Source organism: Neophocaena asiaeorientalis, unplaced genomic scaffold (assembly GCF_003031525.2).
Source record: "Neophocaena asiaeorientalis asiaeorientalis breed wild unplaced genomic scaffold, Neophocaena_asiaeorientalis_V1.1 scaffold234, whole genome shotgun sequence".
Taxonomy (NCBI): domain Eukaryota; kingdom Metazoa; phylum Chordata; class Mammalia; order Artiodactyla; family Phocoenidae; genus Neophocaena; species Neophocaena asiaeorientalis.
Window position 1 is genome coordinate 115099 of NW_020172270.1, and position 26711 is coordinate 141809.

General features: G+C 39.5%; 1 protein-coding gene across 1 annotated transcript in view; it reads left to right on the forward strand.

Moving 5' to 3' along the window:
• The window catches only part of PAK3 (p21 (RAC1) activated kinase 3), a 113276-nt gene that overhangs the window by 60334 nt on the left and 26231 nt on the right, over positions 1–26711 (forward strand). The window contains exons 10-12 of the mRNA XM_024762521.1: positions 1730–1861; positions 3098–3263; positions 11833–11896. Of these exons, the coding sequence (XP_024618289.1) occupies positions 1730–1861; positions 3098–3263; positions 11833–11896 (362 nt within the window). The remainder of the gene's footprint in view (positions 1–1729; positions 1862–3097; positions 3264–11832; positions 11897–26711) is intronic.

The following is a 26711-nucleotide window of genomic DNA, read 5'->3' on the forward strand; positions in this document are numbered from 1 at the left end:
CATAAAAGGATGCTCAACATCACTAATCATTAGAGAAGCGCGAATCAAAACTGAAATGAGATATCACCTCACACCAGTCAGAACGGCCATCATCAAAAAATCTACAAACAATAAATGCTGGAGAGGGTGTGGAGAAAAGGGAACCCTCTTGCACTGTTGGTGCGAATGTAAATTGATACAGCCACTATGGAGAACAGCATGGAGGTTCTTAAAAAACTACAAATAGAACTACCATATGACCCAGCAATCCCACTACTGGGCATATACCCTGAGAAAACCATCATTCAAAAAGAGTCATGTACCACAATGTTCATTGCAGCTCTATTTACAATAGCCAGGTCATGGAAGCAACCAACCTAAGTGTCCCTCGACAGATGAATGGACAACTTTTTAGGCTTAGCCTGAGCCAGTGTACTCAAAGGCATAAACAAAATATAAACAAGTACACACACACAGGCACACACACATGACAAAAACTCAAAAACCATCTGTAATAGTGCTGTCCAACAGAAATGTAATAAAAGCCATATGTGTAACTTTAAATTTTCTGATTTTCATTTTTAAAAGTAAAAAGCAATAGGTGAAATTAATTTTAATAATATATTTTATTTAACCCAACATATTAAAATATTTTTATTTCAACATACACTCAATATAAAAAGCATTAAGGAAATATTTTATATTTTTTTCTTATTATGTATTCAGTATCTGGTATGTAGTTTTCACTTACACCTTACATCTCGACTCAGACTAGCCGCATTTTAAGTGTTGAATAGCCATCATACTGAACAACAAAGACCTATATCATAGTTCAGTGATTTAAACTTAAGCAAGCATCAGGATCACCTGGAAGGCTTGTTATAGCACAGATTGCTGGGTCCCACCCCCAGAATTTGATTCATAGGTCTGGATAGAGTCCAAGAATTTGCATTTCTAACAAGTTCCTTGATGGTGCTAATGATGCTGACCTGGGGACCACACTTTGAGTACCATGGCCGTAGTTATTTCAAAATCCACCTTTGGTACAATTTTACCCCTGCATTAATGTGAATGATCAAGAACCAACCCTAGATACTGTGGTTGCTGTCATTATTTTTGGTGTTATTGAAATTTTTCTCATTGCAAATCATCATTTACCTGTTGGTTGAGATTGAAAGTTATTTATGTAGATGAGTATTCCTTAAATCTTCATGTCTGTTATTCTCTGAGTGCTTCTTTCCAGGAGGCTGAACAGGAAAGAAACATTTATGGGCTTGCTTGTACTTAGTGAATATTTGCAGAGCTGTATTTATGCCATATCCATATGCATGCTCTGATCTTTAGGCACAAAATAGCCATTTGCTGGTTGACAAACTGTCAATCAACACATTGACAATCTGCCCGGTACCAATTCAAGGCGTTAATAGCAATTAATTTGATCTTTAAAATATATTCATTGATTTCAAAAACACTGAACTTGAAAATGTTCAATGAATAGCTCACTGTTTTTGAGCTCAGTGGAAAATAAAAGGAATTTTTAAAATTTCATGGTGCTTAAATCCTGACCTGAATTTATCTCTGAATGTGGGCAGGTTCTGGCCACCAAATCGTAGATGGTTCTGTGCATTTGTAAAAGTTGAAGTTCCTTCCTATCCCTACATGCTTAGATATTTTATCTCCCTTTTCTCACTTCTGAAGAAAAACAATGAGGAGTTAAGATCTGGTCTTTAAACTTTGTTTTTACCGTAAGAGTACAAAAACAGCATCAGAGCCTCCCTTGGCTCCCCCTGTGTCTGAAGAAGAAGATGAAGAAGAGGAAGAAGAAGAAGACGACAATGAGCCGCCACCAGTCATCGCACCAAGACCAGAGCATACAAAATCAGTAAGTCCCAAGTGACCGTGTTTCCAAATGATTCAACAAATGTCCTTTGGCATAGTCCTAGAGTCAGAATCTAGTTAATCACCTAGTATCTGTTGAGCATCTATGTTCCCGGAACTAGAGTATAAGATAAGAATTTCACTGGGGTTGCTGTTTGAGGATGCAGATTAGCACATGACAATTAGAGAATATACATATAAGTGCTAAATTTTAAAACTGCTGCAGAAGTTAGGAAAGAGAACAAAAGCCATGGGAATCTGGTAGGAAGAATTGCATATGCAGAGGCACCAAGACCACAATTAGCACAGCATGTTTGGGGGCCTCAAAAGACTAGCTCCTGAGAGCTTTCAAGGGCAGTATACTTGAAGCAACTTAAAGATCTTTTTTGATAGAAATCACTTGTCTTTAAAAACTCATTAAAGGTTGAGGGGCAGGGTGGAGGGAGGAATGAATAGGTGGAGCACAGAAGATTTTTAGAGCAGAGAAAATACTCTGTGTGATACCATAATGATGGATGCATGTCATTACACATTCATCCAAACCCATAGAATGTGCATTAAGAGTGAACCATATGATTGATGGATTGAAAGTGATGAAAAATAGGGTACTTGAATATCGTAATCCTATTGGTCCACGCTCTGTGTGGCCAAAAATACAACAGCCCAACTCTACCTTCATTATAGTTTGTTCCTCTAGTTCCTCCTACTTGACTTCTGTAGGTAAATACAGTTTGGTAAGTATCTCTACAGAAATGGATGGCCCTGGAGGCTGCCATCCCATATAAAGGGTAATGGGAGACAGAAAAGGCATTTCTGAAAAGAAAGACTCAGAGGGGAAGGCCAAACATAAATTTTGAGAATTAGAAGAGAGATATCAGGCATAAGCAGACCCTAAAACTTTAGGAAAGTGATTTAATTGTCTAAGGTCTTACAACTCTTTAGTTATAGAATTTTCACTAGTATCTCTATTACCCATACCCAATTAGTGATTTTGGATTCAAGGAACATTGAATTTATTAATGATCTACAAAAATGGATACTTCTGAAGTCGTTATTGTAAAGGATACATCTAACAATTATGAAAGTACATGATAATAAATCATTGTGTGTATGTGTAAAAAAACAAGAGTGAACCATATGTAAACTATGGACTTTGAGTGATCCTGATGTGTCAATGTGGGTTCATCAATTGTAGCATTATTTTGGTCTTTAATCTGTAACCAGATTTTTTGTCTTTAAGATCTACACTCGTTCCGTGGTTGAATCCATTGCTTCACCAGCAGCACCAAATAAAGAGGTCACACCACCTTCTGCTGAGAACGCCAATTCCAGTACTTTGTATAGAAACACAGATCGGCAAAGGAAAAAATCCAAGATGACAGATGAGGAGATCCTAGAGAAGCTAAGTGAGTTGTTTTTTGTTTTGCCATCATTAGTTTCTTCATGAGAGGGTTTCTCCACCTAGAGTGGGGATTGAACCTTTAAAAATTTGAACCTGCTTGCATGAACTCCAGGCTCCCTGACATCACAAGATGAAAAGTTTGAGACTCACTATGTATTCCAGATCACCCCCTCCCTCATACTCCTAATTGCACAAAAACCAAGCATTTTCACTTGAAAAACATCAAGTAAGGTGAAAACTTCACTAAATGAATTAAGTAGTAAGTTTTATTTTAAGATTATACCCCCAAAGGGGATCAGTCTGGTGAAAAACATCTTATGATCATACCCCCAGGGGCCCCCACCTGATCAATCGTGATGGGTAGTTCAACCTCAAAGCCCAACACTGTCAATCAAATGGGTGGCCACGATAAAATTGCCTTTTCTCTTAATTTAGGAACATTGCTATGTGGACAGGGAGGCAGGGCCAGCAAATGCTCACAGCCTCCTTCCTGCAGTGTCATTAGTGTACCCAGGCTTGTGCATACACACTCGCTCCGTTTTACAAAACACTCCTCTTCCACTTAGCTTTCTGAGTCAAAGAGATTTAAAAAAAAAATCCTCTGTTGAAAAGAGTCAAAGTTCTGTGAAGCACATTCATTAAACTCATACTACAAAAGCATCTAACAAATCACTAGTTATCTACAGTTCGTGCCTCCAATCTGACTAACTCCTACTCATCCTTCAAACCTCAGCGCAAAAGACACCTCCTCAGGAAAGCCCTCCTTGTCTCTCTCAGTCTGAGTCAATGGACCTTCTTTTCACTGCCTTTACTGCAGCAAATATCACACTGTACTTGTCTGTCTCCTTCACTAGACTGGGAGCTCTTTAAAGACAGAGACTGTGCCTTCTTTTCCCGTACATCCAGCTCTAATAAAGTGCCTGGTACAGAAAGGCACTTAACGGATGCTTGTTGATTGAATGGGTGAAAAAATGAGCAGACAAATGCATCTTTACTGGGTTCCTACTTACGTGTTCTATGCCAGAGTCTTTGGAGGAAACCATAGAAAAAACAATTTCCTGATATTAAGAAACTTACAATTTTATTTGGAAGATAAGATTTAATAGTGTGATACAATGAGAGAATAGGAGGCCATCTTGTTTCATGCAACTGTCTGTCTAAAAGAACTCAGGAAAGGAAGAGAGCAGTGCAGGCTATAGGCCACAGGAAGACTCTGCAGAGGTGGTCGTAGGGCCATTTTGCCCTCCAGGGGACATTTGGCAATATCTGGAGGCATGTTTATTGTCACAGCACAGGGAATGCCACTGGCATCTAGTGGATGGAGGCTAAGGATGCTTATAAACACTCTATAATGCAAAGGGTAGCCTCCTTCCTTTCCCCTCTGCGACAAAGAATTATTCAGCCCCAAATGTCAACAGTGCTGATGTTGAGACAGTCTGACACAGAGGTATTTGGAAAGGCAAAGGTTTGGGTTGCAGTTGTCAGCGCTCAGAACTGGAATTGAGGGACTTTAGCCAACCGACTTTACTGTACACGATCAAACATGCCTCTAGTGCTAATACCAACTCTTTCCTTAATAACAACAGCAATAATTCCCATTTATTAAGTGCCTTCTCTGCTGACCACTTCACATACATTATCAAGTTTAATTTTCACAGTAATCCCTTGTGGTAGATTTTCATAGCCTCGTTTTATAGATCAGTGAAAGTACGCCTCCAAAAGCTGGAGTGACCAGATCACCAAACTAATGAGTGGCAGAGCCAGAGTTGGAATTCATATCTGTTTGCCTTCAAAGCTTATACTGTTTCCATTACCCACTTTGCTTCTGCATTTGCCAGCTGTCTGTTTGTGTAAAAGGGAAGGAATAAAGGAAAGAATTGCCTGGATAATTTCAGTTCAAGTATTCAGACAATTGCCTCAGTTTTTTTCCTTTACTTTACAAGACCTGTGAGAATATATCAGATTTTAAAAATCTAGCAGCCTCGCTTTAGTAAAATTGATTATTTGATAACTGTTTCAAGTCTCAGTAGATTTATTATAATGAAAATACATTTATAGCTTTCTTAAGTTCACTGACAGAGAAACAGGCATTATTTTGAGGCGGGGGCAAGATCTTGTTTTGCTTGCAAACTGTAAGGGTTCTGGAGCTGTGGTTTTTGTAATTTGTTGTTTATTCTGCCCTACACTGAGCAACATGATGAAGAGGGAAAAGCCATGTTTGATTACATTTTTAATTAAGAATTAAGTCAGTTTTTTTCTCTATTGGAGAATGCTTGGGCCTAGAGAGAATCTTTTTCCCTCCAGCCTGTGGGCCACCTGCAACTCTCAACCCTACCTTGTGCTCACAGATGTCGGCAGGGCACACCTGCCAAGAAATGGAGGAGTGTTTTTCACGAAGCAAATCCAGGCTGAGCTTTACTGCAAAGTCTGTCTTTCCTGCTTCTGCTTCACCATCACCCTCTCTGGGCCCTGTCTCTGCCACTTACTCGCTTATATAACCTTAAGCTAGTTATTTAACCCCTCTGAACCTTCATTTCTTATTGGCCAAATGGGGATGAGAATCGTAACTACATTTTAGGACTCCGTCTACAGGATGGATTTTATGTAGCCCAACCTATGGCTAAGAGGACAGGTACTGGCGTCAGAAAGGCCCAGATTCAAATCACAAGCCCATTGCTCCCAGCTGTGTCACTTTAGGCAAGTTATTTTAACTTTTCTGGACCTCTTTTTCCTCATTAAGAAAAATGGGGATAATAATGGTACCAACCTTAGAGCATTATGATAATTCAGTGAGAATAATGTATGTAAAAACCTCCAGCAACAGTACTTGGTACACAATAGGTGCTCAATAAATGGTAGTTACTATTTTATTACATGAATATAAAGCCTTATTAAGATAATACAATAGGACAGACTTTGAGGTGAATCATAACTGAGTCTGAGTGAGTCATAGACCCAGACCAGCTGTGTGTCCTTAGACAAGTCACTGAACTCCTCTAAAATTTAGTGTCTTCATCTGAAAAATGGAGGCGATTGTACTGGTATAATGGGGATTTTGTGAGGACCAAACGAGGCAAAGTATGTAAGCCACCCAGCACAATAAATAGTTGCTTAGAATTATTATGCTGTGTTTTCCACCATGAGAGCAACCGTATTTTTCACTATAAAAAATTGGGGGGGCTTCCCTGGCGGCACAGTGGTTGAGAGTCCGCCTGCCGATGCAGGGGACACGGGTTCGTGCCCCGGTCTGGGAAGATCCCACATGCCGCGGAGCGGCTGGGCCCGTGAGCCATGGCCGCTGAGCCTGCGCGTCCGGAGCCTGTGCTCCGCAACGGGAGAAGCCACAACAGTGAGAGGCCCGCGTACCGCAAAAAAAAAAAAAAAAAAAATGGGGGCCTAGGATATTCAGGGGGACAGAATGTTTGAAGCCGGCAATAATCCCAGATGTATGGGCCCTGTACAGAAATCACTGAGGAGGAGGGGCTTGGGGAAGGAGTAAAGGAGCCTGTACTAAGAGGCAAAGGAGAGGGAAAAGGGAGACAGGGAGGTAGGAAAATGGCCTACGGCCCATACCAGGGTGGACCCCACCATAAACGTGGGGAGGAGGGGAGGGCGGCCTCACCTTCAGTCTCAGGGATCTGATTACTATGACGTGGGCAGCCCAGACCGCAGAGCTGTCAGGCTATTCTTCTTCCACACAGATACTGATTGTGGGAGCCAGACCATGGGATCATTAATGGCTGAAATGAACAGATCATCTTTCAGTTTTACACAGACAGATAGCCTGGGTCTGCCTTGTTCATTGTGGTCTGGTCTGAATCTACTGGAAAATAAAGAAACCCCTACATTTTAGTGAAATTTTTCAAAAGGTGCTGACTGTCAGCAGAATTGTGCAAAATCACCTCCTCCTCTAGTCCCTCCCCTCCCCCAGCATTCCCCACTCAAAACTCTTTCTCCGAATCCCCCCTCAGATAGAACTAATCTTAGTTTAGAGAGTTCTTTTGCTTTTTCTCAGAAATCAAAAGCTTCATTATGCCAAACAGACAGTCTTTTAATGCTTGGAGTTCAACTTAGTTTCCTTGATATGTAGGAGAACACACTGATGGGCTTTTCTGTCACTGAAACCATATCATGAAGCCTATTTTCAAACACTAGTATTTAGTGATTTCTTAAATCCTTGTACTTTAAAGCGAATGGTTGGTTTGTTTCTCGTTTAGGAAATTGCTCTGGTTGGAAGTTGTTCTGGTACTGCGATCATTTTTTCCTTTTGATGTTGAGTTGCTGATTTTTGTCTCTTTATCCCTATTGTGTACCAGTGTTTTCTCCTTTCTTTAGTATAATTTGTGAACACAAATTATAATGGCTCTGATGAAAGAGGTCACTGTAAAAGCTTGTTTTGTAATTCGGAATTGTACACAAGGCCTGCTGTTCACTTTCTTAGCATCAGTAGATGGCAGCACACACGCTCCTGTGACCGGTAATGGGCATGAGGACGCCATTTTATTAGAATAGCAGTTAAATTCAGAAGCAGAAGCGCATCAAAATGGTTGTCTTTTGGTAATCCTCATGAAAGGATTTATTCCCAGTTGTTGTTGTTGTTTTTATCCTGCATACCATGGAAATAAAAGTTGAATAATTTACTGCCATAAAGCCTCATTAATAGAGACACAGATGTAGAGAACAGATGTATGGACACCAAGGGGGGGAAAGCAAGGCGTCGGAGGTGGGAGGTTGGATGAATTGGGAGATTGGGATTGACGTATATACACTAATATGTATAAAATAGATAACTAATAAGAACCTGCTGTATAAAAATAAAATAATAAAATAAAATAAAAACCTCATTAACTAAAGCCTGCCAATTGGAATTGGTCACAGTTCAGAAAGTGGCTTGGGCTGAAGCTTATTTGCTTTTGTTCAGTCTATGGAAAAGAGTTTGCTCAGCAACTTAATAGTATAACTTTCTTAGAAGACTTTAAACTGCTTAATAAAACTGTGGTTCCAAGTGACTTTAAAATCGTCATTTCATTTAAAAATTTTTTAAGTTCCAGGTCCTTACCCATTCACAGCTGGCTTGAAGGAAGGTAGTTCTCAGTGATGTAGAAATCTGTGAGACAATTTGAAAAATGAAATAGCAACTCAGAATTAAATTGGTGGTATTCTATAGAGATAGCTCAAGTAAAATACATTCTCTAACCCCTGCCTTAAAATACGGGACATTTACTGAATGAAATTCCTAATTTTATTTGAGTTTAATTCAATAGACATTTATTGAGTAACCAGTGTATTTCACATACAGCATTATATGGGGAAGCACTGAGGATGCAGAGATGAATAAGACATGGCCCCCGTCCTTACGACACAGTCTATAAGGGGATGTCAAATACATAGATATAGATGGATGGTATATTAAGTACAGAGAAGGAGAGCAAGAGGAAAAACAAGAAAAAAAGCAAAAGAGGAGGCAGAAAGAGAGAGAGAGAGAGAAGGTACAATGGCAGTACAGAGAAGGGAAATTATTAACTTTATTCCAAAAAAAAATCAGGGAAGGCTTTCTAGAGGAGGCATAACTGAAGCTGAGTTGAAGCGTGAATAAGGACTTGCCAGGAAGAAAACTTAAGAAGGACATTGCAGGCAGAGAATAGCATGTAAAGAAAGTATAAAAGTATATGGTTGGGAACATTAACTTATTCAGCGCCACTTGAATATATCAGTAGAATTGGTGGTGGATATGGCGACTGGAGTTTTAAGAGAGGGAGCCAAGTCGCTAAGCAGGATCTGATCATGAGCTACAATTCGTTTGTTATGGTGAGAACGTAAGGTTCTAGTGGGGAAGTGGGGAAGATGAGATGGAGAATGAAGCAAGAGCCAGATACAAAGAACCTTGCATTCCATGCCAAGGAGTTTGAGCTTTACCCTGTAAGTGTTGAGGAAGCGTCCAGGACCCCTGAACCAGAGAATCACGTGATCAGGTCTGCACTTAGAGCATCCTGACATAGGTGTGGAGCCTGGACTCGAGTGGGCAGAGGCTGGAAATTCTGAATCCAGTTAGGAGGCTGTCGGAATAGCCCAAACAAAAAATGGTGAGGGCCTAACTAGAACAGTAGTAATGAGGAGACGACAGATTCAAAGAGTATCTAGGAGGTTAACAGATAGAGGCCCGGGACTCAGCGGACAGCTACACACATGGGGAGTGAAGGTAAGGGATAAGTCAGGGTGACTCCCAGATCTCTGACTCGGGCTACTGAGTAGACAGATAGTTGTACCATTGACTGAGATTGGGAATACAAGAGGAAAAGAATTACAACGACTCACATATCGTGACTCTTATTTAACCTAACTGAAACATGGACTTCTCTTACGAAAAACAAACAACAACAAACCTAACAACCATGGATGAGCAATCCATGAATGAAACACTTTTTTTTCCAGGTATACTGTCTACTGGTAGGTCTGAATTAAGTTGTTCACTAGCCCAGAAAACAGATCACGTCTAAATTAGCACGAAGTATCGTCTGTAGCACACAGTTTAGCTCTTGAATACGTATTTGCTTGTTCACATTCATTTAGTCAGCAAATTCAGTGGCAGCCACTGTTCTGGGCACTGAAGTTACCGGGATGAAAAGACGACAAGCTTCCTGCCCTCAAAAAGAAGCATGTAAGTCTCATTAGAATGATCAGAGAAGAATATTGACATTACACTTAAATAATAAATAGGAATTCATGGGTTTGATAGGAAAGGGAAGGGGGGAGCATGTCTAAAGACCAAAGCCTTGGATAGTGATGGTGTTGCTAGGATATAAAGTCGGAGGGACGGAGAGGAAAGGAATAATATGAGGTTAGACTGGTTAGGTAGGAGCTAGATGCTGCTGGATGGTAAAGGGCCTTCTATGCCAGACTAAGAAATTTGAAATTGATCCTGTAGTAAGGGGGAACTTTTGACGATTTATGGATAATGGAGTGAAATCACTCTGAAGTAGGCTGACCTCACATCTCAGTTTATCCAAGACAGTCTTCGTTTATGAGTTACATGGTTGCCCTATTCCAAAGGCATTGTGGACAAGGAATTAGAGAAGGCAGAGTTGAGAGGTAGGTAACGACGAGCACAATTGTTTGAACAAGAGATGTTGAGAACCTGAACAATGGCAGTGGCCGTGGGTATGAAGAGGAGGGAATGGATAAGAGTGACAATTAGGAGATAGACTCCACAGACCTTCTCTTGATTAGTTCATGTGTATAAATCTTGTTCTACTAACTGACTCTACACTTCTTTGAATAGGGGCCATGTCAGTAAGATATAACTTAAAGGTAATGATACTGATTTTTGCTTCCATAAGGAAAGAAGGGAGGGCCAGAAGTATCCAAATAAATGATCCCCTTCAAAGTAGTCCACTTGAGAACTTATTCCCACGATGCTGCCATGGCACGGAATTTTTCTGTACCTATTTGAGCATTGCATTGGAGAGTCAATGTCACTTCCTTTAGATTTATTCTGAGTGGTGGCAAGTATTGATCCTCTGAGTAGTGGACTGGAAATTTTGAAATTGCAAAAACCAATATTTTTTCCCAGAGCCAAACATGATCAATTAATGGTTTTCTTGTGTGGCTTGTAAACTTACTCCACAATGTTTGGAACAGCCTATAGAAACAGAAAGTAGGTGAGTGGTTGCCTAGGGATGGGTTGGTAAGCAAAGAGGGGATCAAGAGTGACTGCTAACAGGTACAAGATTTCTTTCTAGGATGATAAAGATGTTCTAAAATGAGATCATGGTAAAATTTAGTAAATGTACACAACTCTAAAAATTTACTAAAAGCCACTGAATTGTACACTTTGAGTGAACTTTATGGTATGGAAATCATATCTCAGTAAAGCTGTTAAAAATGTTTGGAGTGCTAATTAGGGGCCTAGGTTCAGGGATGTATGGAGCTATTTTAGGATTTTATTTTATAATCGTACAAATTTTTATTAAGGTATAGTTGTTTTACAATATTATATTAGTTTCAGGTGTACAGGGATATAAGTTTTTTAAAAACAGTAAGCCTCATTACTTTATGATTAACCTTTGTTCTTTATTAGAGCCATTCCCCATCCCCCATCGCCCTTAGTGCAGTACTGGGTGCATATTAATTGCTCAAGAGATATTTGTCCAGCAAAACTGAATGTACCGTAGCACTCGATTTTACTCCAATTCAGAGAAGATGGTGATTTTATTAAATACTGTGTACAAGTCCTTAGATGTTTTAATCTCCTAATCTACAGTATCCTTTTATGGGAACTTTTTATAAATGTTGGGTTATGATCAGTCCTTCTTGTTTCCCAAACATCATCAGTTTTGAGTATAAGCATCTGGGTTATTACTACTAGTTTAATTAATATATTACTGTTTGTTACTTTAATAAAATATATCATTATCCATATAAATTATAGAAATCACATAAGAATATTGCTGTAATATTTTATTTGTCATTGACTCTGGCATCTTAAATTTTAATATTAAATAGAGGAAAATCAATCAATTGAAATCTCTCTCTCTCTCTCTCTCTCTCTCTCTCTCTTCCCTCCCTCCCCTCAGGAAGCATTGTGAGTGTTGGTGACCCAAAGAAAAAATACACAAGATTTGAAAAAATAGGTCAAGGGTAAGTGATTATTATGTGAACTATCAAAAGATGAGCACCAGAGACATATATTAAAATGCAATAACAGCTTGAATTTCTGGTAAATTATGCTTCTCATTTTCTAGGTTACATTCATGTTTTGCATTCTTAATATTGGCCTTTCTGGCTGTCAGACTGTGAATTAACCTAGGAACATATCCTGCTGCAATCTTCACTATTGTTAGCTTAACAGTGAATTATTTACTGATGCTTTCATCCCATAGAGTTACACGATTCAAACCGATTCGTCTAGAAAAGCAGTAGAGTTATAGAAACCTCGAAGCTTGTATGAAAACCCCCTTTATCCCTGTCCCCCTCTACATCTGTATGGATGTTATGCTTAAGATCCTGTTTCATTCTCAAACTGTAAAGTGACAGAGTGATGGTAAGGAAGGTCCTGATTGAATGATCCAGAGGTGGGCAGAGTTGGCTGAGAAAGGAAGAAATAGATCAATAATCCCTAAATGGGATGGAGTGCATCATTTTCACTTAGTATGCTTGTAGGAATAAAGATTCCCAGGCTCCACTGCCAGAGATTTGATTCAGAAGTCTGGAGCGGGGCCCAGTAATCTGAACTTTGGAACAGTTCCTCAGATAATCCTGACCATCAGCTAGACCTGGAAACCAGGGGGCTAGATCATTCACCAGAGCTAACGGTGGGAGTCACCAGTTCTACAAGCCAGCTGTAATTAGACATGTTTCTCAAGGCTTAATGTGAAACTAAACAGGAGTGCCTGAGTAGGCAACAGGGTTTGAGACAGGGAAATGTTTTGTTTAAAGAGAAACGAAGCGTTCTAAAGGGGTGTCCTTAGATGGGAAATGAGACAAGATATTTAGGTGTACCAACAACTGTATGTCAGGCACCCCAGAGGTCTCCTGACTGAAACAAGGGGCTGGGAAGAAAGGGATACAGCTAATGTGCCTGCAAAATTGTGCTAGCCCCTCAGCCACTGGAGTCTGTTTTCAGATAAGGGACTGTAGGATTTCTTCAAGCACCTCACTGCTTTTCCTGGGATTCTTAGCTTCAGAAAATTATAGACTGTATATAAGCTTGACCGTTTTTGTGATTTTTTTATATTTTATTTCGTTTTCCCCCTAGCTTTTTTACTAAAGTTTCTTTTGAAATTGCCAACTTATCTCGGGAAATAAGGGAAAACATTCGTTAGACATTTTGGCTAGAGGGTAAGAGGGACACTCTTGGGGACTGTGCCTGGTGGGAATCAAGGTGAGAAGACCCTAAGAAGGAGGCAGAAACTAAGGGAGAAATATATGGCCAAGTGTCTTCTTGCAGTGGAAACCGTAATTTTGCTGCATTTAAACTTTCTAGGAGGGCAAAATATATACCTGTTTGTGCTCTCGCTTCTTTCTTTGTCATTTGCTGTCACGGGTATTCTCCCGTGCTCATAAAAAAAGGTTTTGTGGTCTCTAGAGGGCCCCTAAAACTTAACAAGTCAAATAGTATTTCTGCCCATTGCTCTGGGACAGTGCTGTCCCCTAGAACATTCTGTGATGATAGAGATGTTCTACATCTGCGCTGTCCTATATGATAGCCACTAACGTTGTGGCTGTGGAGCACTTGAAATGTGTCTAGTGCAAATGAGAGACTGTATTTATTTGAATTAATTTGTTTGTTCAGCGCACACTTTTATTGAACACCAGCTATATGCCAGGCACTGTGTTAAACGCGAGAGAAGCAGAGCTCACTAATGATAGTGTTGGCCCTCAAGGAACTTACAGTCTATAGTGATGAATGCTTGAAGAGGCTAAATAGGGTACCTTGGGTGACATGCTTACTCAATTCACCTAAGTGCAGGGTAGGGCTGGCTTCTGTAGCCCTACAAATAACTCCATTATTTCACCTGGAGTTTTCCTCCTTAACTTCTAGTGAGCTAGAAGTTCCAGTGAACTGGTTGCTTTACTTAAGTCAGGAAGCCGTGCCTTCTCAAGTCCATGTACAAACCTCAGCTCACTTTCTTTTTGTCCAAAAGGTTAACACCACAAGGCAGGTTAAAAAAAACACAGTATTTTGTACTTAAGGTGACTTGGAAGGCAAAAGTTACCTTTTAGATTTTAGTTTAATCTAGTTGGATCTTTGATGGAGCTAACAATAGGAAGTGATACACAATCCATAGAGAAGTAGCATTCCAGATCTTTGCCGTCCAGTATGGTAGCCATGGGTAAGCTACAAGTATAAAACATGCACCTGATTTCCAAAAGTTACTATGAAATAAACAATGCAAAATATCATATTAATAAATGTTATATTGGTTACATGCTGAAATATTTTACATACTTTGTGTTAAATAAAATACATTATTAAAATTAATTTCACCTTTTGAGCTTTTGAAAATAGAGTTTCCCCCAAATATAAAATATGGTTCACATCATACGTCTAATGGACAAACACGGCCCTAGTTGTAGGTTTAAATGGGCGCTGTTTATTTATTCATAAAGTGTTTTTATACTCGGAGTTGTCTTTTGAGGAGCGGAAAATGTTATAATTTTGTTTTCATTACTCATTCTCACTTAGACCCAACTGAGCCAAAAATATCATTACATTTAGAAAAGAAAAAAAAGTAAGAGATGGTTTCAAATATCTCCCAGATACTAGGTAATGAAGCAAGACTGATTCCTCCAAGAACAAAGATCAGGCTGCCAAACAACTTGGCATACCAAAGAGATTTCCCCTCCTGGTTGTTATTTATGCCTCTGACCTCTGAAGGTGCAAAAGGAAAGTTCTCTATTTCTGCATACCTTTGTAAAGCCTTTATAATCTAAAATGAAAAATCAGAGGAGAAATCCTGCTCGCCGCTGCGGAAGGTTCTCTTTGATATTCCCAGCAAGTTCATCCTTTTCGAGAATGATGAAACCAGCAGAGAGTTCACTCATAGACCCCCTTCAACTTTTAAATAAACCCTTAGAGGGTGGGGAGTCTTTTTGATTTATCCTTTTGTCGCCTTTACTGTCTAGCATAGTGCTGTTGTACTTGGTGGATCCCCCCAAAACAATTTTGTACAGTTTCGATCAACAGTCAGAGTTCATTTGGCCAAGCTCAGGGATTTACAGAGCTTCCCCTGTCTGCATCCCCCATCTCTCTGGATCTGTTTTTGCCTCAATAAATATTTGTTGAACTAATGAAAATGTTTGTCTTTCTAGCTCTCCCTTTCCTCTGTCCTCTGTCTTTTCATGAGTATATACATGTGTATCTTGCTCTTTCTGTCTCTGTTTTTTGCAGTGTGTCTTTAACTGTTTCTCATAATCACTAGATCAGCCTCACCACATCTGATTTTGTTCTCCTTTGGGTATTTGTGTGTGCTGCATGTCTGTCTTTTTCATCCATGTTGGCTTCACCTTCTGCCCATTTTCACACACACACCCAACCAAAATGGTCATAAAATCAAGATGTAATTATGTAGCTTTTTAAGATATAAGCTAGTAACTTAAATCTATTTATCTACTGTAACTCTATCGTTTATTTAATTAACGAATTATTTTTTTTCATTTTTGGTAGATTTTTGTTCTCTGTTCTTAATTTTTAAAGGGATGAGCAAGATATTGTTGTATTTCTTTCTAGACCAGAAAAGAACCCACTTAAATTAATTTTTCTTTTACTTAAATTGCTCTCAATGGATTTTCCCATGAATTATTGACCAAGTTAGATAAACTAGTCTCTACTCTCAATTTATAGAGTTTTTTTTTTCTTTTCATTGATGGTGACATTCAAACCTATGTCCGTAATCATTTGGAGCTAGGAATAATCAGCCCCAGTATTCCATTTTTAGCTCCCTGGAGCACAGCAGCTTACTCTTGGGAGCTGGATTTGAGAGGAACCTCTCCATTAATCACCCTCATCTACTTGGAAAACAAAATTTTTCCAGCATGGGTTTCTGCCATCCCAGCATTCAGGCCTGGGGCCAGAGAATTGGGCTCCATTTTCCATAAATCAAATTCAGAATTGCATGTCTAATCATTTGAGGCCATAGCTGTGAGTGGAAAGCTAAAAATGGCATTATTTCATCAGGTTTGCTGTGAAAAGTGTTCTGTATGTGGTCACCAAATCTAAATATTTTGAGCAGATATATGTAAAGTTTTTACAAAAACAGAAAGAAAGAAAAAGGGACTGGTACCCCCCAAAATATCATTAACTTGACAATATGAGTTTGTCAGAAATACATCTGGTGGAGACTTAAAGAATCTTCACTCTTTAGGATACTTATATGAAAGAACTTGTTTAATAAATGAGGTAGGGTGAGACAGCAAAATTAAATATTTATTTTCAGTCAACAGCCGTCATTGGCAAACCTGTGTAATTCCTGAGTAAGCAGTAGCTATGTAACAGAGGGCTGAATTCACGAACATTGGCAGCTGTCCGAACATATTTCTCATTAATATATTTGAATTCATTTTAAGGTCTTTCCTTAAATGAGAATGCACTGAACAACAGACTCTTTTTCTCTTTGAGGTTTCCATTTGTTTTCTCTTCAACATTATAATAAAACAAATATTTTTGAGGAAGCAGCTCAGAGGAAATGGTTTGGATCCAGTTTAACAAATAACGTGTTTCCTTCAGCGAACTTTTGTTGAGGGCCTACTATGTGTAGTGCAGAGTAGTAGTTAAGAACCAGGTTCTGAACATTTGACGGGGAGAAACGGAAAGTTGTATCGAGAAATAAGCGGGTCCGCCCTACTCCCAAATGCGTGTACCTTTCCCCCCATACTTATCCACACACTATCTTCACTGTCATCTCCCCCATGAATCTCTCTCTCTGGCTACCCCAGCCCTAACTCATCTTTTCTGTGTATGTCCTGAGTCCTACAGCTTTGATCCACACAGGCATGTCTACACTACTTATATCTTAGCTTGTCTAGACATGTAAAATTGCTTGAAACTTTGAAAACCATGATGGAATAAAGGGAGAATTTTTGGGAAATTTGAAGAGAAAGACAGGGTCCAGATTCTGAAATCAGAAGGCTGTGGGCAAGTTATTTAGTTTCTTTAAGCACCAGTTTTCTGTCATTGTAAGCAGAATTCACATACCTCATAAGGTTGTGAGAAATGAATGAGAGAAGGTATTTAAAGTGCTTTGCACAGTACATGGCACATAGTGGAGGACTCCATAAACGGTAAGTTATTTTTAGGGGTAAAAGTCACACCCACAGTTACAATTATTATATAGAGCAAAATACAGTAAGTAATGTAATGTAATTATAAAGAGCTATGGGGTGGCTTCCCTGGTGGCTCAGTGGTTGAGAGTCCGCCTGCCAATGTAGGGGACGCAGGTTCGTGCCCCGGCCCGGGAAGATCGTACATGCCGCGGAGCGGCTGGGCCCGTGAGCCATGGCCGCTGAGCCTGCGCGTCTGGAGCCTGTGCTCCGCGACGGGAGAAGCCGCAGCGGTGAGAGGCCCCGTGTACCGCAAAGAAAAAAAAAAAAAGCTATGGGGACAGATCATTTATAGCCATGGAGGAGATATGATGAAGAACTCTTCAAGGAGGGTGCGTTTGAATAGTGACTTGAGAAGGTGTGGGATTTAACAAATTGGGATTATGGGAAGTTTCCGTTGAAGAAAACGAAACGAAAACTCACTTCAGACTGTAGGTGTCATTCATTTTGATATCCCTAGGGCGTGCAACGATGTCTGGCATAGAGTAAATACTCAGCAAGTATTGGATGAATGAGTATCAAAAAGACCAGAAGAATTAAATCAAGAATTCCAATTCTATAGACAGTCAAAGGTACAGTTTGGCAGGGAAATTAACAGGAAATAATGCTAGAAAGATCAGTTGGGGCTGTGTTATGGAACAAATTGAGAGATACAAGCAATACTGTGGGGTGTTATATTTGTTTGTTTGTTTGGGTTTAATTCTTTTAAGTAGATAATACTTGGACATGGTATAACATTCAGAAGGGACAGAGGAGTAGACAGTGAAAAGTAAGTGTCCCTCCAACCCTTTTCCCTCAGCCTCCCAGTTACCCTGCACAAAGGAAACTTCCAAAAAGATGTTTCTGGTTTCATATGTAATATTTTCATAGAATCTCTGCGCACATACACGGACCTACAAACACACACACATACACACGTGTGCAAGTGCGCTCACACATACCATGTATGCTCAAATATTAGGTGGTGCACTGTGTTTTAACTCACCTAAATACACAAACTCTCAGATATGTCAATAAATGGTGAATGTCTACTTGTGATGTTTAACTTGTTAATTCACCCTTATTTACATATTTAAAACCACACATTGTATAAAATCATGTATAAGTTAGGAGAGATTTTTCTACTCTCACATTTCACGAGCGGTATAATTCAAAATCTGCCTCTACATCTGTATTGTTTTTGTAATCCCAGAGCCCCTTTTTGAGTCCCCCAGCAGTTAGCTAAGTACATCATCTGACTTCCCTCTAAGATCTTTGAGATAAAATATTTTTTAATCTACATATGATTCTGTGCCTGGATATTTTATTCCTAGTTACAATTACCCATTTATACAACATTCAGATGATTGTTTTCCAAATCTGTCCTGTAGGTGTATATTTAAATCTTCACAACGTAACTTTCTACTATATCACTTTTTAAAGTTTCTGTTACAAATGTTCAGGCTTACACAAGAGTAGAGAAAATAGTATAGGACCTCCCATATTCTTATGACCCAAATTCAACATTTATCAATGTTTTTAATATAATCACGATGCCGTTATAACGCAAGAGGGAAGAGATATGGGAACATATGTATATGTATAACTGATTCACTTTGTTAGAAAGCAGAAACTAACACACCATTGTAAAGCAATTATACTCCAATAAAGATGTAAAAATAAATTAATTAATTAAATAAATAAAAATATAACGCATATATATAAAAATTTAACCTCTAACACCCAGTCGATAATCAGAGTTGTCCAGTTGTCTCAAAAATGCAGTTTGTATAGTTGATTTGTTCAAATCAGCATCCAAAAAAGATTCACATATCACATTTGGCTGTGTCTCTTAAGTCTCTGTGCTCTAAAGCATCGGCCTTCTTTTACCACTACCACTGACGTACTGAAGAAACTCATCAGCATCTTGTAGAATATACACTTTCTGGATTTGTCTATTAGTTTCATTTGATGCCATTTATCTTGCTCCCATATTTCCTGTATTTCCTATAAATGGCAGTTAGATCTAGAAGTTTAACTAGGCTGAGGTTCAATTTTTGGCAAGGTTTCTTCATAGGTGGTGGTGCTATATGTTTCATATTATATTGTGTCAGGAGGTACAGTGTCTAATTGTCCCATATTTTAGTGATGAGTAGATTGATCAGAAGATTCAGTGGGTGATTGTCCCCTCCACTGCAAAGTTGCCATCAGCCTTTCATCTAATGATTTCATCTATTGATGATTATTGCCCAGATCAATTATTTCATGAGGGGTTAACAGAATGGCAATTTTCCAATTCTATCATTCCTTCTACACTTATCAGTTGAAATACTTTTGTATTTTAGGGAGTCTTTGATTACCCTGAAATATAGTTCATACAGGGAAATCAAGATAAATGCTTAATTTTTAAATTGCCCGTATTCAGTGTAAGATGTTGGTACCCAAGCTACTTCCAAAAGTGTCCAATGAAAGGTGTTTTGATTTTTTTTAAGTGGGAGAAGAAGGCATTATCTTTTATTTAAAAAAATATCTTTATAAACTCATGCATTTTTTATGTTTTCAATTTGTTTCAGTTAATCTCATTTATTATTGTTTTTGATGGTCAAACTGTCCCATCTTTGGCTACTGGGAGCCCTTTTCAGTGCATTAATTTGAAAGTGACCTTTAAAAAGCTTGTTTATGATATCTAACACCTGCAGTTATGAGATCATACCTTTATTTACATCATCTCTCCTAAACCATACTTTATGGATAAAAATAAATGGATATGGAGAATTACTACATTACATGAGCGATTTTACAAGGATTTGAATACAAGGCAATTCCCTTTTTCTCCTGAGGAAAAAATTGGGGGAGAGCCCCTTACCTTGTATTTGGGTATACATGGTACATTCCTCCTTGTGTGTGTGTGTGTGTGTGTGTGTGTGTGTGTGTGCACGCACGCACGCACACACGATGCATGTATTTTTAACACAAATGTTAAAACATTATATATCTCCTTTTCTATTATGTGCCTATGTCTTAGAGATGGTTCCATGTTCATACCTCATTCTTTTTAACAGAGGCACAGTGTTTCGTTGTTTGGATGTACCATACTTTATTTAATTAGGCCCCCATCGGTAGACATTTAGTTTGTTTCCGATATTTTGCTGCTATAAACAAGGCTTCAGTGAAGATCCTGACAAGCCATTTCATACATATGCGAATTTATCATTAGGATAAATTCCTAAAAGTGGAATTGTTACATTAAAGGATATGTGCATTTTTCATTTCCAAGTTGCCCTCCATAGAGGTTGTTCCATTTAACACTCCCACCAGCAATGTTTGAGGGTGCCTGTTTGTCCACACTCTCGCCAACACAACCGTGTTCAAATATGTGGGATTTTAGTACTATAATAAAAACTGTCCCCACACTGATCTTCAAAGGGGAAGGTGTTTAAGAAAGGAATTCTAACAAGAAATTATGTGTCGAAACAAAAGGCTATCCTGAAGAATCCATTCGTCGATATAGCCCATGTTTGTATTACGCCAAGGTATCTTTTGTTGCATGTGGTATCTCTTCGTATAGATTAGATCAGCCAAGCAGCTACATTTGTCAGCAACTGACAGTGGGAGCATTTCTTGAAATCATTTTCCTCCTATGCATAAAGATATGTATCCGACCAAAGGAATTTTTATCTAACATCTGGGTCTTTGCCAATCGTATCATTATGTAGAATGATGATATGACCAACTCATCAGTAATGGCAAACAAACATTTTTTGGAAGCCCCCAATCCCCATCCCTCTAAATTAATTTTAGTTTTAATGCTTGAGAAAGTAAATATATCATGTTAGGTATTTTTCAGACTTATCTCTGCTACTCAGTGAGGAGCCCTCTTTTTCTTAACTAACTCTAACATGACGTTCCCATATGGAAGACGAATATTTTTGAAACTTGTTTCTTAAAGGACTTGATGAATAACAGCTTGTTTTGCAAATCTGACAAAGTAGTGTACAGCATAGAACTCAGGGATAAGTGCTGAGAATAAAGTGCTCTGACTTGTTTTTCTTTGCTCAAGAAACTGTGGGCAAGAGCAGAAGTGGTGTCTAGAGTGCTTACCGAAGCGATTCTTTGGGTGAGACCACCCACCCCAAAAGTATTTGCTTCCTCATCAGATCTGTTTTGGGCCGTACAAGGTAGAACACAGCTATGAGGCACTAAATAGATGTAGTCTGAGCTTCATAATAGGCTTTGTGATGAAGGGGATTGGAAATACATTAGCATTTGTGAAGAACAATGTTTATGGAGCAATGGAAGATGCTCTTTGTTCTACTTAATGCTCTTAAATGCCCCGTGTTGTGTGCTGTCCCTTGTAAAGAAAGATGATGCCACTCAATCAACCACCATTAGCAGAGTTTGCACTTCAAGTTGTTTTTTCCAGCCATAGTAATGAGCTTGTATTAAGCCACCCGCCCCCCTTTCCTGTCTAGGCCCTCTTGAAACCAGTGGCACACACTGGGAAACAGCTGCTTAGACTTAATGTCGGACTGAGTAGTTGAGAGTTAGCTGGCCTTTCCAGGGATTAAGGCCTGTAAATGTGGCCTCATTATCACTGGACTATAATCCACTGAGCTCCCTGGCACCACACCCATAATGTGTTACAGCTCTATTTAAAATTAGATGATCATGAATACTCTGGGAAAGGTCATGCCCTAGCTAAAGAACAAAAAATTCCGTTACTATTTATAATCCTAGTAATTAAAAACTGTACCCCCTGGCCCTCGCTACATTCTGCGTACTTAGAAAGGGACTTAGATAACATGATTTTTTTGTGCAATTTTATTGTTTTTAATTTAGTGATAGTTTTTTTTGGTTTGTTTTTGTTTTGTTTTGTTTTGGTTTTTGCGTTACACGGACCTCTCACTGTTGTGGCCTCTCCCGTTGCGGAGCACAGGTTCCGGAGGCGCAGGCTCAGCGGCCATGGCTCACGGGCCCAGCCGCTCCACGCCATGTGGGATCTTCCCGGACTGGGGCACGAACCCTCGTCCCCTGCATCGGCAGGCGGACCGTCAACCACTGCGCCACCAGGGAAGCCCGATAGTTTTTAGTTGAGTGGCAAATTATAGAAAGCACTCTGAATCTTTCCCTTTCTGGCAGAGTTATTGCAAGTAGTACTAACGCTGTTCCTCACCATTCCGGAGCCCTACAGGACATATGTCTCAACAAAACAAGTAAATGTATGGTAGCATTGAAAAATATATCTGTATATTTTTATATCAGGTGAATTAATACAGTGAGACAGTTTCTACATAGGGGCCTACAAGGAGTAATTGTATCTTAAATACTCGGCAGATGATAAAGTCCAGTCCTGAGCACTGATTCTGGGTCCACTTCACTCTTGGCCACGTGACCAATCTTAATTGATTCAGAAAATGGAAGAACCATCTTGTATGGTTATGCCAAAGGAATCAGACTGATTGTGCCCAGGGACAAACTAAATGGTTCACAAGGGGGCACATGGACTAAGCGAATAGAAAATTAGAGGCAAGAGAAATATTTTAGGGAGGTGGCTTAGCATAGTAGATACAAACGTGGGCTTTGGGAAGTACCACAGTTGCACTTAGCACTTAGCATTGCTGTAAAAATGCTAAAGATCTATAACAGAACATGAAATGGTGGTTAAGAGCATGGGCTCAAAAATATACAGTGGAGAAAATATAGCCTCTTCAATAAGTGGTGCTGGGAAAACTGGACAGCTACATGTAAAAGTATGAGATGAGAACACTCCCTAACACCATACACAAAAATAAGCTCAAAATGGATTAAAGACCTAAATGTAAGGCCAGAAACTATCAAACTCTTAGAGGAAAACATAGGCAGGACACTCTATGACATAAATTGCTATGCAGCTGCTTCCCACTAGCTCTCTATTTTACATTAAACCAATGGATTTTTGAGCTCAGCTGCTGACTCTAACTGTGTAACCTTGGGCAAGCTACTTACCATTTCCCAGTTCCACTTTCCCCATCTGTAAAAGGAAGATAATAGAATTGACCTCACAGGGTTGTATAGGGTGAGCATTAAGTGAGCTCATGGCATTTACATAGAGAAGGCAGAAAGTAAGGCTCAATAAATGATACAACCTTTTCTAGCAGCAGCAGCAGTAGAAGTCAAAGTAGATGTAAAAAATAACCAACCTAAATGTGGATTAAATCCTTGACTGTGATCTCATTAGCACCAGATTTATACTTAGGAAACCTTAAACTTGAATAATGCCCTATCCTTCTGGCTCTCTCACTCTTATTCCCATGAGGCTCTCCTCGGACCCCGTTGAGCCCTCTAGTCCTGTTGCCCTTTCCTTTTTCTCCCAGACCATGAGCTTCTTCCTAGCCCCACTGGCCTGCCCTTCTTTCCCTCCTCTAGTCTATCAATATTTCTATGCTGAAATCAGAGTGATTTATCTAAATTATAAGTCCTACCATGTTGCTGCTTTGGCAACTACTCATGATCATGGCTTGACATTGGCTCTGAGCAGGAAACATCAAAACCTGATGAAGATTACTGATAATTAAACTGACTTGTCTTGGGAGGAAAAGGGAGAAATAGTGAATTGTTTTGTTTCTTTCTGGACCCTTTAGGCTAGATGCCAGTGTTTCCATTTGAATATTAAGTGCTTGGCCAGGTCAGGGAGAAACTGTTGATAAAGCATCTAATGTGATGCCAAGAACCCAGCAGTACACATCACACTGTAGATGAGGCCCAACGGTTGAGCAATCTGTTGGTTTAATATTCTTGAATCATACATAGTTCACTGAACTACGGTTGAATTGAATTGAATACTTGAATTCCTAGGTTCACCAAAAGATCTCTTGCTCAAAGTTAGGAGGTTTTCGTTACTTACTAGCTGTGTCCTCTTGGGCATACCCCCGAACTCTCTGTGCTTCAGATTTTTCATCTGTAGTGAGGAGATTAAACTGGATGATCTCTATATTCCCTTGAGTCCTGATAAGGCATGATTTCTTTATACCATCTGAAGGACTGAGGTTTGGAATAAGCAAAATCCCCATCATAAACAAATGTTCTCCCTATAGTAATTTGGCTTCAGTATAACTACAATGAAGGACTTCCCTGGTGGCGCAGTGGTTAAGCATCCACCTGCCAATGCAGGGGACACGGGTTCGAGCCCTGGTCCAGGAAGATCCCACATGCCGCGGAGCAACTAGGCCCGTGCACCACAACTACTGAGCCCACGTGCCACAACTGCTGAAGCCCGAGCGCCTAGAGCCCATGCTCTGCAATGAGAGAAGCCACCGCAATGAGCAGCCCGCGGTGAAGGATAAAAGGGATCGATGTAATTAAATGGCATAAAAATCAAATTGACAGTCTTGACCATTTTAGCACACCATCCCCAATACACCAGAGAATTCGTTTTAACTGCCATCTTTGTTTGATTTCTGCCATCCTTACTGCCTAAAGTGCTGCATGATACTGACTTTTTTCTATTAAAGTGACTGACAGGTTTTATAAAGATACCCACTGAGATCCTTCAACATACCCCAGCTGTAGCAAAACTTGTCTTTTGGGAATTACTGTGGCATCTTGTTGGCTCAAAGACTGTTTCTTTGGGAGTACACAATTATTTGTCTTTGTGAACTCCACATTGTGAATAATAACTATTAAACTATATTTTATTATAGTTTACTTCCCATACTTTATTAAGCACAAAAACAAAAACAGAAAACATATAACTGCTACTTAGAGAATTTGACCAGCGTGAGATACGTATTGTAATCACAAGTTGATATAATTCCAGCTAAAAGGAAATATATGTGATCTTTTCATTAGCTTCATCTTAGGTAAATATCAAATTTCTGTTATGAATTTGAAACACCAAGATACCTTGGAAACTCCCAGATACTTAAAAAGATTTATAGTGATCCACAGATTGCAATTTGGGAACTTAATGAATATATTAGGTAGCGATTAACCTAATAATAATGATAAGTATTATTATTGTTAGGCAATTAGTATATGCCAGAACTGGTTTTAAACACTGTACACATTTAATCCTCCTTTAATCTTGAGCCACAGAGAGGTTAAATTATTTGCCCGGGATCACACAACTAGGAATTGGGTGGAGGATTTGAACCCAGGGAGGTTTGAGTAGGTGGGGATGAAGCCTACTTCCTTAACCCCTCGGCGGCCAAAAAGTGCTTTAGTAGGTGAATAAGAAAATGAGAGAGATTCACATTTATACCAGTTGAATCTTAAATTGCTGAAATATGGACAGGCATCAGAACTGGGGTGCAGAGAAGTGCTAGGAGTGCTGACACTAAGTTCTACTCTGCAGATTCGTACCTGAGTTTGTGCATTTGTGTTGAGGATTCTACGTAGGCTGGAAGTCGGGCCAATCAATAACGTATTGGTCAGAGCAGTGAATTCCAAATGCCTAACAACATGTTTGGTGTGGGGATAGGCGGTGCGAAGTGGGCTAGGGGAGGACATCACCATTATAAGACTGGGAACAAGAGTTGGGGGGAAGGGGGAAATGGTTCCCACCCAACAAGGGCATATATGCAATAAGGTGGAGGAAGGGGAAGTGAGGAGAAAAGCTCGTTTTTGAGTTAATAACCTATGTTCTAGAGTTTCAGGGTCTTTAAACTCCTGTGGAGTGGGGATTTGTGGCAATTCTATACCACAGAATGCCATAAAACCCTGGCTATTGGGATTCCAGGGTTAGTACTCTAACAACTTTAAGGGAGTAAAAAACCAAGGATTTGAAAGGTAAAGCTGTGGAGATGCTAAAGACTAATCCCCCCTGTACTCTAAGTCAATCGCAATTTTAGCCCCTAGGCCAGTGGAAATGGACTTGGGGGTGGGGGGCAGAGGGGTTGCATAAGGGGAAGGCCACTTGGGCAGGAATTCAGAGCTTCCCTCCCTAGCTTTAACTTGAACAGCTCCCATTTTATATTGAGGGTTTCTGCGTGCGGCTTCATTTGATAAAGACATTCCATACTTAAAGAAAAAGGCAAAACCACTTTTCTAACGGGGGGAAAAAGGCTCCAAAAAGTGTTCAAATAGGTCAGCTTTGGCCTTTGTCCTTTTTGAAAATAGGGGCAGACACTAGCAAGGATGTTTTGGCTGGGAGATTGGGAAGGGCCAACTAACGACTCAGTAAATGTCATCCTTTACTGTGAAACCAATAACAGCAGTGGCAGCGACAAATGATAATAATAGCAGTTGCCATCTCCCCCCCACCTTTAGGAGTTTGGGATTGACATATACACACTACTGTATATAAAATAGATAATCAACAAGGACCTACTGTAGAGCACAGGGAACTCTACTCAAGATTCTGTAATAACCTATATGGGAAAAGAATCTGAAAAAGAATAGATACATGTATATGTATAACTGAATCACTTTGCTGTACGCCTGAAACTCACAGAACATTGTAAATCAACTGTACTTCAACATAAAATTTAAAAATTTTTTAAATAGCTGTTACCCTATTAAGTATCAGCTCTGATCTGGGCACAAGGCTAAATGCTTATATAAATTGTGCCATTCGATTCCCTGTAGCCCAATGAGATAGGTGCTCATTTTGCAGATGCCATCAACTTTTTTGCCTCTGAAGGAATTGTGCAAGTTGGCTACAGATATAGGAATAAAC